Genomic DNA, 15,068 nt, shown 5'->3' on the forward strand with positions numbered 1-15,068 from the left:
ATGCCAGCTCTGAGCAAGTGCATCCACTCCAAGTGCCCTGTCCCACCTGTTCAGGGAGAAGAGGAGCCGCCTTTTTGTATTCTGCGAGAGGCAAACAGATCCATGTACGGCACCCCCCATCTCTGAGTGTTCAACCTGAAGACGTCCTGATTGAGGGTCCAGTTGCTTTCCCTTTAAGGTTTTTCTGCTCAGGAAGTCAGCCAATTGGTTCAATTCTCCCTTTAGGTGAACTGCCAATAGGGAGAGCACCCGAACTTCAGCCCACTGGAGGATTTCTGCTCACCACGGTGGGAGGAAGATTGGGGACCTTGCCTTCTGCCAGAGCCCACAGAGGTTTTCTCCTCATCCCCCCTTATTGGTTAACATAAGCAACTGACTTTTGAACAAGGTTGGTGCCTCAGGCCAAAGGGGGTGGGATTTTATGGGCTCAGTAAGACAATAGAATAACATTTTACAGTTTATTGAAAATAAAGCATAAAGTCGTTTGTAATACAACACTTGATTGTGTGCATGGGTTATAGACCCATATGTGATAGTGAAGTTAGATAAGAAAGAAGCGACAAGGTGAAGCGGTGACAAAAAAATATGGCTCTGTCAGTCCGTGCTTGTGGATACAGCATGGGATCTGCCGGGAGAGAATATCTTGATTTTCCTACACGTTTCGGCATATACAATACACTGCCTTTGTCAAGGAAAGTTTGTCCACCATATATGTAACATGTATGTCTGCTCCTGGAACCTTGCATCTGATCTCTTAAGTTTATCACACAAGAATTGAGAAAGATGCTGCCTAGAAGTATAGTTATTTGGTCACACCAATAGGGGATGAGTCCCGGTGGTTTCTGGTTTGTCAATAGATGTAGTATCTTCTATGCACCAGTAGGGGGTAATCCCGGTCAGTTTTCCGGTTTTGCCTGTTGGTGGTATAATGGTCAGAACCTGGATATCCAGAGGCAGCAGGTCCCGTCACGTTCCCTCTGCTGGGATGCTGAATTGTCAGAGCATCTGGTCTCTGTCAGAGCAAGAGTCTGGAAGGCTCTTAGAGCCAGCTTGATTGCTCTCAGTTCTCTCCAGTTTGAAGATTGCCTTGAATCTTCGCTCTTCCAGGACCCTTGCACCAGTCAGGAGTCCAAATGTGCTCCCTAACCTGGGCCACTTGCATCTGTAGGGATGACTCTGGACACTGACGGGACCCTTGAGATACCCTAAGACAGGTTCGAGACCCTTCAACACCAGACGGATATTTTTATTCGTACAGGTACATGCATCCAGAGAGTGCCAAGTGCGTTCCCACACCCCCAAGATGAACAGTTTTAGAGGGCAGAAGTGAAGTCATGTCCACTGTACCGCCGGAATTGTGGCCGTTAGCAACCCCAGTGCTGACATGGCCTGTCTTACTAATATACTGTAGGCCGACTGCTCTGTAATAGGCTCATAGCTCTGCCTATCTTCTGACTTTCTGAAGCGTGGAATCCAACTCGTAGCCCAGAAAGGTGACCTTTCATGCGGGCACTAGGCTGGACTTTTCCACATTCAGGAGCCACCCCAGGCTATCCAAGAATCGTCATGACGCAGGTAGGTCCCTGGACAACTGTTGCTGAAAAAGGGAAAACAGGAGCAGATCGTCCAGGTAGGCAATAACTGAAACGCCCCTGAGTCGCGAATAAGCCAAGGATTCTGCCATGACCTTGGTGAAGATGTGGGGGGAAGAGGACCGGCCAAAGGAAAGGGCCCGAAATTGCAGATGTAACGTGCCCTCTGCCATCCTTATGGCCAACCTGAGAAATTTCTGACACCCTTCTGATATGGGAAGGTGCAGGTAAGCATCTCTCAGGTCTATCGAGGCCATGAAGCAGTTTGGGGGAAGGTTAGCTCTTATCGAGAAGATCGAATCCATCCAGAATCTTTTGTAAGCAACTGAGGCGTTTAAGGGTTTTAGGTTCAGGATAGGCCTGAACTTGCCTAAAGGTTTCCGTACAACGAAAACGTGGAAATAAAACCCTCGGCCTATCTTCTTTGGTGGTACCTTCACCACGACCCTCTGCTCCCCCAGCTCTTCCAGGGAGGAAAATAAAGCTGATGCCTTTCCCGTGCATCATGGTAATTCTGTGATGAACATCCTGCGTGGAGGGGGGGGCTTGAAAACTCCCAAATTATAACCCCTCCTAACGATCCCAAAAATGAACCGACTGGAGGTGACCGCTTCCCACTGTGGGAGGAAGGTCCCCAATCTTCCCTCGGCCCCTTTGGCCCCAACATTTCTTCCCAATTTTTTCTGAGGGTAAGACCTCATTTTAAAATTTTCATTGTGCCCACGCAATGAACAGTGAGCCCATATCCTTGAATGCTAGGTCTGTCTGCCTCGAGACCTGAGAGAAGGCCGTGTCCAATTTCACTGACTTGTTCCACACCGACGCGTCTTCCTCCAAAAAGGGAAAATGGGATTTTTGGCTTACAGTAAAATCCATTTCCCTGATGTTCATTGACAAACACAGCACCTGATTCTTCTTAACCATTGGGTTAAACTGCCCTCTACAGTTTTGTTACAAGCATTGTCAGACGAAAGCCAACTCCACAGAGGAGTGGGTGCTGTGTCTGTCAATGAACATCAGAGAAATGGATTTTACGGTAAGTCAGAAATCGAATTTTCTTTTTTGTTCATTAACGGTCACAGCTCCTGATTTTTCTTAATCATGGGGACGTTCCAAAGTAGTGTTAAAACATCAGGGGTGGGAACAAAGCAGAAAAAAATTCCCAAGGCTAACCATAGCGCTCACCAGGTAACATGGCGATCAACCATAAACAACTGGAGCTCACCTTAAAAAAAACAAAAAACAAAAACAAACAAACAATACACCTTCAAAAAGGACAAGGTCCTCTAAGCAGCAGCCAGCAAAACCTTGCGGCCAAAAGAAGCATCCGCAGATGCCAACACATCCACTTTATAAAAATTTTGTAAAAAAGTGCACCGACGACCAGGTGGAAGCCCAGGAGACACTAAGCGCCCAAGTAGAGTGCTCCTTGACAGGTAAAGGAGGAACCTCACCCCTGATGAAATAGGCCTGAACCGTCGTCTGTCTAAACCATCTGGAAATGGTCACAGAAGAAGCGGACAACCCTTTGTGAGGTCTGTCCGTGAGCACAAATAAAGAGTCTGACTTCCTAAAAGACTCTGTAGCTGCCAGGTACACTGTAATTGCCCGGCCCATATCCCAGGCATGCAAGGCAATTTCCTTTGGATGTTTTGCCTGGGACACAGGAAGACTGCCAAAGCCGATATCTGGCCCTTTTCTGTTCAACCCCCCATTGAAGGAAGGTTAAGATCCGATCCACCAAGAAGGAGCGAAGATTAACCCCAAGAGACTCACACTGCGCAATGTATGTTTTCCACGTATGTTGTTAGAACTTCCTAGAAGTAGATTTCGTAGCTTTCAACAGCGTAGGAATCACTGACTCAGACAAACCTCTATCCTTCAGCACCTGGTGTTCAACAGCCAAGCTGTCAAAGCCAGCGACTGTAAAGCTGGCTGGTAGGACGGTCCTAGGAACAGCAGATCCTCCCTGAGAGGAAGTCCCCAAGGAGCATCGGCGACCAGCCGTACCCGACCGACGAGGTCAGTCTGCACAGAACCCCTTCTGCTGTGAAGCTGCACAGGAGTCATGGCAGAAATTTGAGAGGGCTGGAACGAATCGGTCAGCCCACCTTAGATTTCCGGCTACTTACTAAGCCGCCAGGACACTACTTGTGCCCCCCTTGGTGATTGACAGATCACAGCCGTGGCAATGTCCAAATGAATTTGTACCCGACACCCCTGAAGACGATCTGTCCAATGAGCCGGACAAAGGCTGATCACTCAGATTTCCAGAACATCTGTGCTGAGGACGCCTCCCCACCCGGACAGGCTGGCATTCGTGGTGACAACCGTCCAGTACAATGGGAGAAAAACTTTTTTCTGTCCAAGTGCCAGAGAACAAAGCCACCTCTAGAGACCGTGGATCCTTGTCCCATTTCATCAGAATCTCTTTAGCAGAGATCTTGTGTGGAACTGCAAACATACTGCCTCGAGGGTGAATACCAGCAGGCCCAGCACCCGCATGCAAGCCAGGAGGAATGACCGTTTGCTGAACAGAAGCTGAATTGCCTCCTGCAATGTCTGGAGTTTTTCCAGGAGGAGGAAACACTGGCTGAGGCTGAGTCCAGAGTCAGACCCAGAAAGTCCAGTTTTGGTGGACAGAACCAAAGCAGACTCCTGAAGGTTCAGGATCCAACCGAACTCCCTCAGAGTTCACAGAGCAATCTCCAGTTGTCCATCAGAGCAGTCAGAGACTTCGCTCGCAGAAGATCGTCCAGGTACCCTAGTACCGCGATCCCCTGCTAACTCAGACAATGCCAGCACCGAGCCAAACACTTCTGTGAAGACCCAAGGAGCAGAGGCGAGACCAAAGGGTTACGCCACAAACTGATAATGCTCCTCGCCCACGGCAAAAAGCAGGAAGCGTTGGTGACTGGCACATATTAGAATGAGCAGGTAGGCGTCCTTGATGTTGACAGAAGCGAGAAGAAATCCCCCTGACGTAGGAACTCTACCATGTGAATGGACTCCATGCGGAAATTATGTACTCGCACAAGCAGTTTAGCGCCTTGAGGTGCAGAATTGGATGTACCTTGCCTCTCTTCCTGGGAACTGTAAAGAGGTTTGAGTAAAAACCCCTGAAAACTTTCCGAAATCGGAACTGGAGCCATCACCCCTTGAAGCAACAAGTCTTGCACTAGCCCAAAGAGACCTGCAAGTGATCTGGGGACAAGTGCAGGTTGGGATGGAAGAACCTTTCCGGAGGATAAGACCGAACTCAATCTTGTAGCCTGACTGAATAACTTTGTGGACCCAGGTGTCCTATACATGCAGAGGCAGCCTTGTCTGCAGGTCTGGAAGAGCCTGCTCGTGGCTTGCCTGACCAGGTCCTCTTGGAACCTCCAGTGGAGGCCCTGACTTTTGATCCCTTTTCTTGAGACCCTGAGAGACGAAAAAAATGCTTATGAGTCAAGGAGAATGGCCCATGTCTGTGACGGGGGTCCTTGCCCTTGGTAGCCCTGTGAGACCCTTAACAATGCCACAAAGCTCCAAACAGGCAGTCCCCTACAAGGGGGAGATCAGATAAGGCCTTCTTAGAAGTCTGGTCCGCAGACCAGTATTTCAGCCAGATAATACGCCGAAGGACCACTGGAACACCGCAAGTAAGGTGGACACTGCAAGCAAAAAGCGCTTTAGGAACCACTGCGTTTTGGACAACCCCACTGTTTGTGACAATGTTGTCAAAGTAGGCGGAAAAGGGAACACAACTGTAGCACTTTGGAGGGCCTATGGCTGGCAAAAGGGACTGGCGCCTCAGACGCAGCATCAGCCGCAACCTCCAATTTTAAAGTGTCACGCACTGACACAAACAGTGCATCCACCAGAGCCTTTTTATGCATGGCTAGAGGAGCAGAGGAATCCTCACTATCTGAGCACTCAGGGTACGTAGATGCAGATCCAGTAGTGTCGCTATATACTAAGCTCACCCGGAAAACATCAGGGAAGGCCGCCAACTCCGATCCCGCAAAAGGGGACGCCGACCAAGAGCCCACAAATAGACCATCTACTGGACCCCGCTAAAAAACAAGGGGGGGGGTCGCATAATAGGAAATAGCCCCCTTTAAATGAAGATGCGCAGGCAGGGTACCCTGATGGTCCCGCAGCGCTAAAAGGGGCACGTGCCTTACACAATTATGGTGGCAAGGCTGTCATTAAAAATGAAGCGCCCCCACAAAGCCACCCCTTCCAAGGGAGGCACCAAGCTGACCACATGGCCTAGCAGGCCGCAAGCCACGGCCTAATTTTTTTTGGAGGCCAAGCCACTAGTGCACGTATTCCAGCTCAGCAGATGCCCAAAGGTATATAAGCCAATGGTTAGGAAGAATCAGGAGCCGTGTCCGTCAATGAACGAAAGAGATAATCTTTGTTTCAGTGCCCTATAAATGAAAGGCTCTCTCTTGGGATCCTGCCATTCCTTTTTGACCGCTTCCCCCAGGACTTCATGTACCGGAAAGACCCTCCTTTTTTTTTACCTAGGCCCTGGTACATCTGGTCATGAAGAGATAATGTCGTCTTCTTCTCCAGGGTTCCCAAAGTGGTGTGGATAGATCCCAAAAGATCCTCCACCTCTTCCAGGGTTAATATGTACATAGAAGCTCTAGCAGATTCACCAACCACCCCTACTCCCTCTGACTCCACCTGGGAGCCTGAAAGTGTACTATCACGCTCTTCACCCTCTTTTTTAGTGTCCCCCCAGTGTTCCTCCACTAGTGGTGGGTTCCGCCGGAGGGGTGGAGCAATCTCCTGCTGTGCTGCCTAACGGGGGGTCTGGGGCTGAGGAAACTGTAAATTTGAAAATAAATCCTTAAACGATTGATAGGTGCTGGAAAGCGCCTTGACAGATGCAGTCAGATCAGTACACTGCTCCGCCGAATGTTCCCCAACTAGGCCATCAACACACTCCTTACAAAGTGCCTTGGTCCAGGATTCCCCCATAGTAGCCTTGCAATGACGGGCATCTTCTCTTGGAGCTATGGCGATTTAGACTCGTCTGAGGCCTTACCCTGTAACACAAAAGAAATGGACAAAGACTAAGCACCCATAGTGGGCCCCCCCAGCACACGCAAGCACAGCATGCCCCTAGGACCGACCACCACAGATCAACCCCCCCTCCAGACCACCAAGGAGGGAGGGGTGTGGGGGAACTACACCATGGAGCTAGTGGGGGAAAGTAAGAAAACACCACCCCATGGTTCTCCTGACCTTGGAATAGCTGGTGCTGGCTTCACTTGGAGCAGTCCCTGTGGCCTGTGCCTCTGACATCTCCAGGAGTGGTCACAAGCCTGCTGTGCCTCCTGCTGTCCCCCAGCATTCAGCTCGCACCAGCCTATTGTCAAGCCCAGTCTTCAAATCCCCTGCGGCCGGAACCTGGAAGCCGCGGGACTTTTGGCGGAAGTGCCCACCTCCACCAGAAGTGACGTCACCCGCCACTCAGAAGCTCCACTGCTGACCGCAAGATGCGGGAGGACCAGTCGCATCTCCGCAGCGCTCCCCCAAGCGAATAAGAGTGGACTCCAGCAGCCTCAGAGCCCCCTGAGAAGCTTGGGTGATGCCAGGCAGCCCAATAGGTAATCTGGGCTCCCTACCCAGACCCCCCAACAGGAAACAACGGCTCCCCTGGCTGTTTCAGCTCTGATTCCCACCAGAGGAAACACCAGAACTGAAGGGCACCGGCTGACAGGACATTTCAATCTACATGGTTGAGGTGGTGTTTCCTGGGAAGGGAGGAGCCAAGGTGTCTCAGGGGTGGCTGTCATGAAAGACAAGGGGAAAAAGTGGAATTCCTAGCATTCAATAGCATAAAGATAACTAGCCCTGTCCCTGTTAAGGCCAGCAACTGAGCTGCAAAATGGCACACCAACCCTTAGGACAGATAATTTAGACCAGGCATGTCCAACCTGCGGCCTGGGGGCCGCTTGCGGCATAGAACCGCAGGCAATGCGGCCCACTGCCCAGTGACATTTTTTTTTTTTTTTTGCCGGGGAGGAAGGAAGTCAAGTCGGGGATATGGCCACAGTGGTTTCCAACTAACTGTAGACAGAGGCTGCCTTGGAGGGGAGGGGGGGGGGGGGCGAGCGCTGCCGGATTACAAACAGAGGGGGATCTCTCTCTGTATACTGATTCCATTTCATTTGATCGTCCTCTAGTTATGTTAAATTAGTGCGGGGGGGGGGGGGGGCGCGGCAGCGCAGGAAGGGCACTGCGGCGTTTTATATGCTTATCTACCTTCACTATAGTATAAATTTTATATGCGGACCAAGAAAATTTCTCTACCCTCAATGTGGCCCAGAGAAGCCAAAAGGTTGGACACCCATGATTAAGACGATCTGGGATGTCTCATGGAGTCCGACAGGTGCCTGATGAGGTCCTCCTGGGCCACTTTGGTGCAATGAGAATCACCAGAGATCCCTCTATATCGATCCTGTGCAGTAGGAGAGCAAGGGAGCCTCTAAAGAGGAAGGGTGTAGATGAGATTTACCAGCAAAGCATTCACTGTAAAGGATAGAGACTCACTGAATCAAGTGAAAGAGGCAAACCTGTGCAGTTTTTTGTTGAACCTAGAAGCAAGGCGGTCCATGTCCAGCATCCTTCACCTGTAAAAAAGTATTAAAAACACCTTTGGGCGACAGGACCTTTCTCAGAATGACAGATGTTGGTGACTGAGGAAATCTGCCTGCCAATTTTCCACATCTAGGATGTGCACGCAGGGAGAGCAGGAACATGAATTTATTGGCAGGCCAGAATCAGATATGCTTATCTTAAGGCAGCAAAACTGCTGGTGCATCCTTGATCCACTACAGTGGCGCTGTCTGAATCCTGGTCAAATTATCTTTTAGGTGAGAGAGTTAACTCAATGTAAATTTGGTTGGTTGCAGACTTGTGGGTAAGTAGAGCTGGGAATTTTCTTTGGTTTTGACATGCGTCGCCCTTCCATGTGCTCTTGCTGCAAAGGCCAGTTATAGGTGGGGCAGTGGCCATTTGTACTGTTGGAATACTGGGGAGGGGATGCACTGGACACCCTCGCTGCCATTGTGCTATATTGCTGGGTGTCCAGTGTGCCCCTGTGCATTTAAGGAGGGGTGGGCTCACTTCCAGGCTCTCCTGCCCTCTGCCTATCCATTATAATATGCATGTGATCCCACTGTGGAGGCTATCAAAATTTAGAGTCAGGACTGCAGATATTGGGGTGCCGTGAAGAGGCTCTGCAGCTTACGCAGACTAGGTACCATTGACAGTAACATATAACCGATGCTGGTGCAGAAAATGCAGGAAGGAAACAAGGTCCACACACATGCCTAGTATGGTCAATATTGAACCCCTGCGGAAGTAGAAGGGCACAAAACTCACACAGCCAAAGAAGGCTGGCCGCTCAAGCCTCAACGCAAAAACTGGGGGTCAATGAAGCATCCTAGCGGAGCGATAACAGTCGGAAACTAAACTGTATGCACCAATCAGGCTCCATGTAAAAAATATAAACAGAAGACCTACTTATTGCAGCTGAGGTCCAACCAGAGCCTTGCAGCCACCTATTAAGGAGCATCAGGGAAGAGAGAGGCAAGATTCAAGGAGCATGCCACTCCTGACCATCTTTACCACTACAGCATGTTTTATCCCCAAGGGGTCTTCACAAACAGGGTTCCACCACAGGGGTGCGCCGCAGCCCTAGACGCTGACTCCATACATTGAGCAACATGCACCTAAGTGGGTTCAGCGCTAAAAAGACAAAAGCTAAAAGTATAAAGACAGCAATTTTTTTAAACGTTTTGGATAGAGTGGACAAGGAATAGAACACTGGTCAGGTTTTTAGTGCTATCTGTCATCCTGTTTGTGAGACAACCTCTCTAATTATCCTGGTGACCGCTATCACTGAAAGTGGGGAAAATCTTCCAAAGGGGACAACTGTTCTGGTGACATCAAGCGACTTCCTCCAACTTCTTCTTGTGGCTATAGTATAGAAATTAAAGGCATTTGTTGACTTTAAATACTGAGGTTATGGCAGCAGATAGCTGCCATAACCCCAGTATTTTTATACTGGACAGGCGGTTCTCTCTCTCTCTCTCATAAAAGTGGTCCCAGCGGTGGATTCGCCGTGGGATCACTTATGGGTGGCAGGAGAGAGGCAAGAACATGTTAGTTCTTCCAGGATACTAGCCTAAGGAAATAAAAAGCCATGGTGTGTAAGTCTGTTGGTACCTCAAGCCAATTCGGATGGGACTTTTAAGGCAAGTGTAAACAAATTGAACAAGTATAAAGTAAATAGTGTAGAATTTAATACTTAAAAGCATGTACAAGGTCACCTTGTACATGCTTTTAAGTATTAAATTCTACACTATTTACTTACTTTATACTTGTTCAATTTGTTTACACTTGCCTTAAAAGTCCCATCCGAATTGGCTTGAGGTACCAACAGACTTACACAATATTTATCCAGGGACGCCGGCAAAACCCTACTACGTATAGCATAATAGAGATCAAATCTTTTCTATAAAAAGCCATGGTAGAAGTTCCCAAAAGCATGTGGAAAAATGGGTTATGGTCTGATGAAGCCAAGGTTGAACCTTTTTTTGGCCACAATTCCAAAAGAGATGTTTGGTGCAAAAACACTGAACATCACCGAAAGAACACCATACCCACAGTGAAGCATGGTGGTGGGCTGCTTGCTTTGGGGCTGTTTTTCTTCAGCTGGAACAGGGGCCTTAGTCAAGGTAGAGGGAATTGTCAACAGTTCTAAATACCAGTCAATATTGGCACAAAACCTTCAGGCTTCTCCTAGAAAGCTGAACATGAATAGGAACTTCATCTTTCAGCATTACAACAACCCAAAGCATACATCCAAATCAAAGGAATTTCTTCACTAGAAGAAGAATAAAGTTTTGGAATGGCCCAGCCAGAGCCCAGACCTGAATCCGATTAAAGAAAATTTGTGGCGTGATCTGAAGAGGGCTGTGCACAGGAGATGCTATCGCAATCTGACAGATTTGGAGCGTGGGCAGATATTGCCAAATCAAGATGTGCCATGCTGATAGACTCATACCCAAAAAACTGAGTGTTGTAATAAAATCAAAAGGGGCTTCAACAAAGTATTAGTTTGAGGGTGTGCCCACCTATGCAACCATATTTTAGTTTTTATTTTTACTTCCCTCCACCTAAAAGATTTCAGTTTGTTGTTCAACTGAGTTGTACAGTTAAAAGGTAGAAAAAGTTCTGAAATTATTTATCTTCATTTCATTTTTTTACATCACAGAAATTGGTCATTTTAACAGGAGTAACCTCAATGACTTTACCCTGTGTCCCATAATGTATGTATGCTTAAGAAACATTTTATAGCTATTAAATGTAATGGAAAATAAAATAAAGGTGAAAATCTGGCAGCCCAAGCACAGAAATCTTACAATCTATGAAGGTGACTATAAATTGCATCAAGACCAGTTCACATATATCGTGGCTACATTCGGTTTTTTTTTAGATTTTCTTTTTACAGGACTCACGACAGGGCTACAGTTCAAACTATAGGAGAAAAGAATGCCACATCATTCAAAAAAGACCACTACACAATACCTAGTTAATAGTGGAAAGATAAGCTATGAGAGGGTGGCAAAGCAGCAACTTACAATGTGGGTGCAGAGCCATTGTCTGCAAGAATCAGCCTGGGGTGCTGCTGGATAGTGATGGGAGAGCTGGGCCCAGACCCTGAACTAGCAGACGATATGCTGGGAGGATGGATTTCGGACAGGTAGTCTGGAGTGGGGTCTACTTGTAGTGGTGGTAAGGGGTTTATATGGATATCATCTGCTACAGGTGTATCCATAATGCCACACGTTAGGATGTGCGAGAGGCTGCAGTCATCGCAGGTACACCTGTCAGAAAAAACAAAAAACAAAAAGCAGTAATCCAATCAGTAACATTCTACACACTCCATAATTAGAGACAGTAAGCGTCATATGTCACCAGAAACAAGACAAAATGCAGATATTTTCCAACAAAGCAGCAGTGAACGACACTAATAATAAAGATAATTAAAAAATATTTAAATAAAAAGAGCTGAAAACATTTTTTTTAATACTGCACAAAAAAATTATACTCTTCAAACCGCCAAAACATATCTGCTAAAATAAATGATTAATTAGGAAGGAGGGTATTAAAAAAATAAAAAAATAATAAGCTAAAGAATTAATTGGCAAAGAGCATGCTATTCACTTGACACCTAGGAATGACCTTGAGGTAAATAAAGACTTATTACCTGTCATAGCTTCCCCCTCAAACACTTACCCGAGTCCTCTCACAACCTAGTGCTGTCCCACCAGCAGCACCACTGCTCCCTCTTCCTGATCACACAGGAGACTCAGATCAGTGGGAGCCATAGGCTAAAAATCCTGTGAGGAGGGAACCGGGAGCATGACTGATTTGTGTGCGTCTATGGATGTATAGAGCCTGATTTGGCAGCGTGACTGCATGGGTGCCCACTCAGCACACAGCTTGCTGAGGGGGCACTCTGAAGGAGGGCACAGCAGTGGCAGGAAAATCCAGAAAAGGAGGTAAGCTGCCAGTCTGTGCAATATTGTTGCATAGAGCAGGTAAGTAAAAAAACAAATAGGCTTTACAATCATTTTTATGACTTCCCATGCAGCCTATAGTAAAATACCATCCAAATGACAGCTTTCCTATTATATGGCATCACCTTGCTCGCACCCCCGGGCTGTGAAGCGGACACAGTAGAACTGAAAGATCAGTATCGGGGGATGCTGTGATCAACCTAGGTACCATGTGATCACTGTGACCAATCACAGCTCACAAAGTAAATAATTGTCAATAATGGCAACTATTCAGGATTCATTATGTACTATTGTAATGCAGTGACTGATCACAGTGATCACACGGTCTTACTGGGTCAGTCAGAGAAGCTCCTGTACCGTGTGATAGCTGTCACCAATTACAGCCTCACAATAGAAAACAAGATAGGCATTAATGAAAGCCATTTGACACAGTTCAAGTGTTTCTAAACCCAGGAGCCTGCATTCACTATATCTGGTCTCCCACAGTACACAGAACATAGAAATGCAATTATTTTAGTAAATATATAAACTGCTGAATACCTTTTCTCATCAGCAGTATACAGGCATACCCCACTTTTAAGTACACAATGGGACCAGAGCATGTATGTAAAACGAAAATGTACTTAAAGTGAAGCAATACCTTTTTTCATTTCTCAATGCATGTAAATACACTAGCTCCATAGGAAATCTTGGTCAGCTTGACATGGCATTGCTCCCAAACCATGTGACAAGGACCCCAAGCTTGGGGAGCATGTTAAGGGGGTCCAGGACTATGACATAGTAGATTACCTAGGCAAGCTGACCAGCCACAAACAGGATATGTTGTAGTCCTGGATCCCCTCTGGGTGCTCCCTAAGTTTGGTATCCTTGTCACTTATGGTTTGGGAGCAGTGCCATGTCAAGCTGACCAAGATTTCCTATAGACGCCAATGTTAAAAACCGGGAGTAGTGTCATGCCAAGCTGAACAAGCTTACTCGCGAGTGTACTTAAAGTGAGTGTACTTAAAGCGGGGTATGCCTGTATAGCAGTCTTGTGACTTATATCAGTGCCTGGTAAAGCTTGTAGGAGGAGTTTTCATACTGCACTAGCTGTCCTATCAGGATGCAGGACCCCTGACCTTCTGTCTGGACAGTGCTGATTGTATGTGATCAGCACAGGGCCACTCTCCCAAGAAAAAAAAAAAAAGAAAAACCTCTCTAGCTATACACAAAACTGAGCCGGAGTTCAGTAAATTTAGTGCAAGCAAAAAAAAAAAAATATATATATATATATATATATATATATATATATATAGAGAGAGAGAGAGAGAGACACACACACAAAGGGTCTTAACAGAGTTTCTGCACTTTTTTTTACCCCACACATACTGTCTCTAGTCTGTGTCCCCAATTGTCACCAGCCACTCGGTGTCCTTAATTACCGCCCCACAGCAGTGGGGCCCCTTTCACACGGCTGGGTCGGTGGGGCCGCCAGATTTCTGCAGCAAGTGTCTACAGATTCTTCCTGCTGGAATGACCATGTTAAGCAATCCGCAGCCCTTTAAAAACGAATGGTGGGTTTAGAGGTGTTGCTGCTGTTCACATGTAGTTGTGGATTGGGCCAGGGGTCAGACATCAGTCTCAAACCGCAGGAAAGGACTCTGTGTGCAGCTACATGCGAACCGCAGCCACTAATCACTGATGTCAGCCCGCCATTAGTTTAACCACTTCAGCTCCGGAAGATTTTACTCCCTTCATGACTAGGCCATTTTTGCTATTTAGCACAGCCCTACTTTAACTGGCAATTATGCAGCGCTGTACCCAAGTTAAAATTTTTATTATTTTTTTCACACAAATCAAGCTTTCCCTTGGTGTTATTTGATCACCCCTGGGTTTTTTTTTTTTTTTTGTGATATAAACAAAAAAATACTGGAACTTTTTTTTTTTACTTTCTGCTACAAAACATATCCATTAAAAAAACAAACAAAAAAAATCCAACTTACACTTACATTTTTGGCTGAATGTATTCTATGTTTTTATTATTTAAAAAAAAAACCCCAATAGGTGTATATTGATTGGTTGGCGTGAAAGTAATAGCATCTACCAGCGAAGACGTCCCCCCACCCCCGATATAGGTGAGGGTCCACCTTCATGCTGGAGGAGACTTGTCCACAGGTCTGGAGAAGCACGCTCTCAGCTTGCCAGACCAGGTTTGTTTGGATCCTCCAGAGGCCCTGAAAGGCTTCAAGGCCTTGTCAGTCGACCCTGAGAGGCGAAGAGGCGAAAAAAGCTTCCTATGAGCCGAGGAGGAGGGCCCACGTCTACGACGAGGTTTCTTGCTCTTAGCAGCCTGGGGAAAAAAGGTACTCTTCCCCCCTGTGAGACCTTTAATGATGTCATCCAGGGTAGCTTTAAACAAGCAATCTCCTTGAAAGGGAAGATCAGTCAAGGCCTTTTTAGAAGTCTGGTCCGCAGCCCAGCATTTGAGCCAAAAGACACGCCGAAGGACCACTGCCGAAACAGAGAGCCGAGCCACTATGGGAGCCGCATCCAAAGAGGCATCACAGATAAACTGCAGCCCCTGGACCAGCTGGTCTGCCAGCTCAGCAAAGGCAGGGGGGCTGTTCTCCCTCCAGGTCACAGCATAAATGCTTAGCCCACTCGGTCAGAGTTTGCGACACCAGGACAATGGTGAATACTGGCCTCAGTGCCGAACAAGCCAGAGTGTACATATTGCAGGCCACAGCTTCCGCCTTCCCGTCAGCAGGGTCCTTAAAGGCCGGGGACTCTTCAACCAGAATCATGGTTGCCTTGTTCAACCTGGAAACCGGAGGGTCCACCACCGGTGGAACAGTCCACTTCTTAATAAGGGACTCCTCATAGGGGTAGCGCCTAGCAAATA

At 47.3% G+C, this 15,068-nt stretch overlaps 1 protein-coding gene across 2 annotated transcripts in view; it reads right to left on the reverse strand.

The window, feature by feature from the left end:
* Window positions 1-15,068, reverse strand: part of FAM193A (family with sequence similarity 193 member A) — a 237,038-nt gene that overhangs the window by 100,646 nt on the left and 121,324 nt on the right. For both annotated transcript variants that reach the window (XM_082244008.1, XM_082244007.1), the window contains exon 10: window positions 11,246-11,491. In XM_082244008.1, the coding sequence (XP_082100134.1) occupies window positions 11,246-11,491 (246 nt within the window). The remainder of the gene's footprint in view (window positions 1-11,245; window positions 11,492-15,068) is intronic.

This window comes from Pelophylax lessonae, assembly GCF_965119305.1.
Source record: "Pelophylax lessonae genome assembly, chromosome: 1".
NCBI lineage: Eukaryota > Metazoa > Chordata > Amphibia > Anura > Ranidae > Pelophylax > Pelophylax lessonae.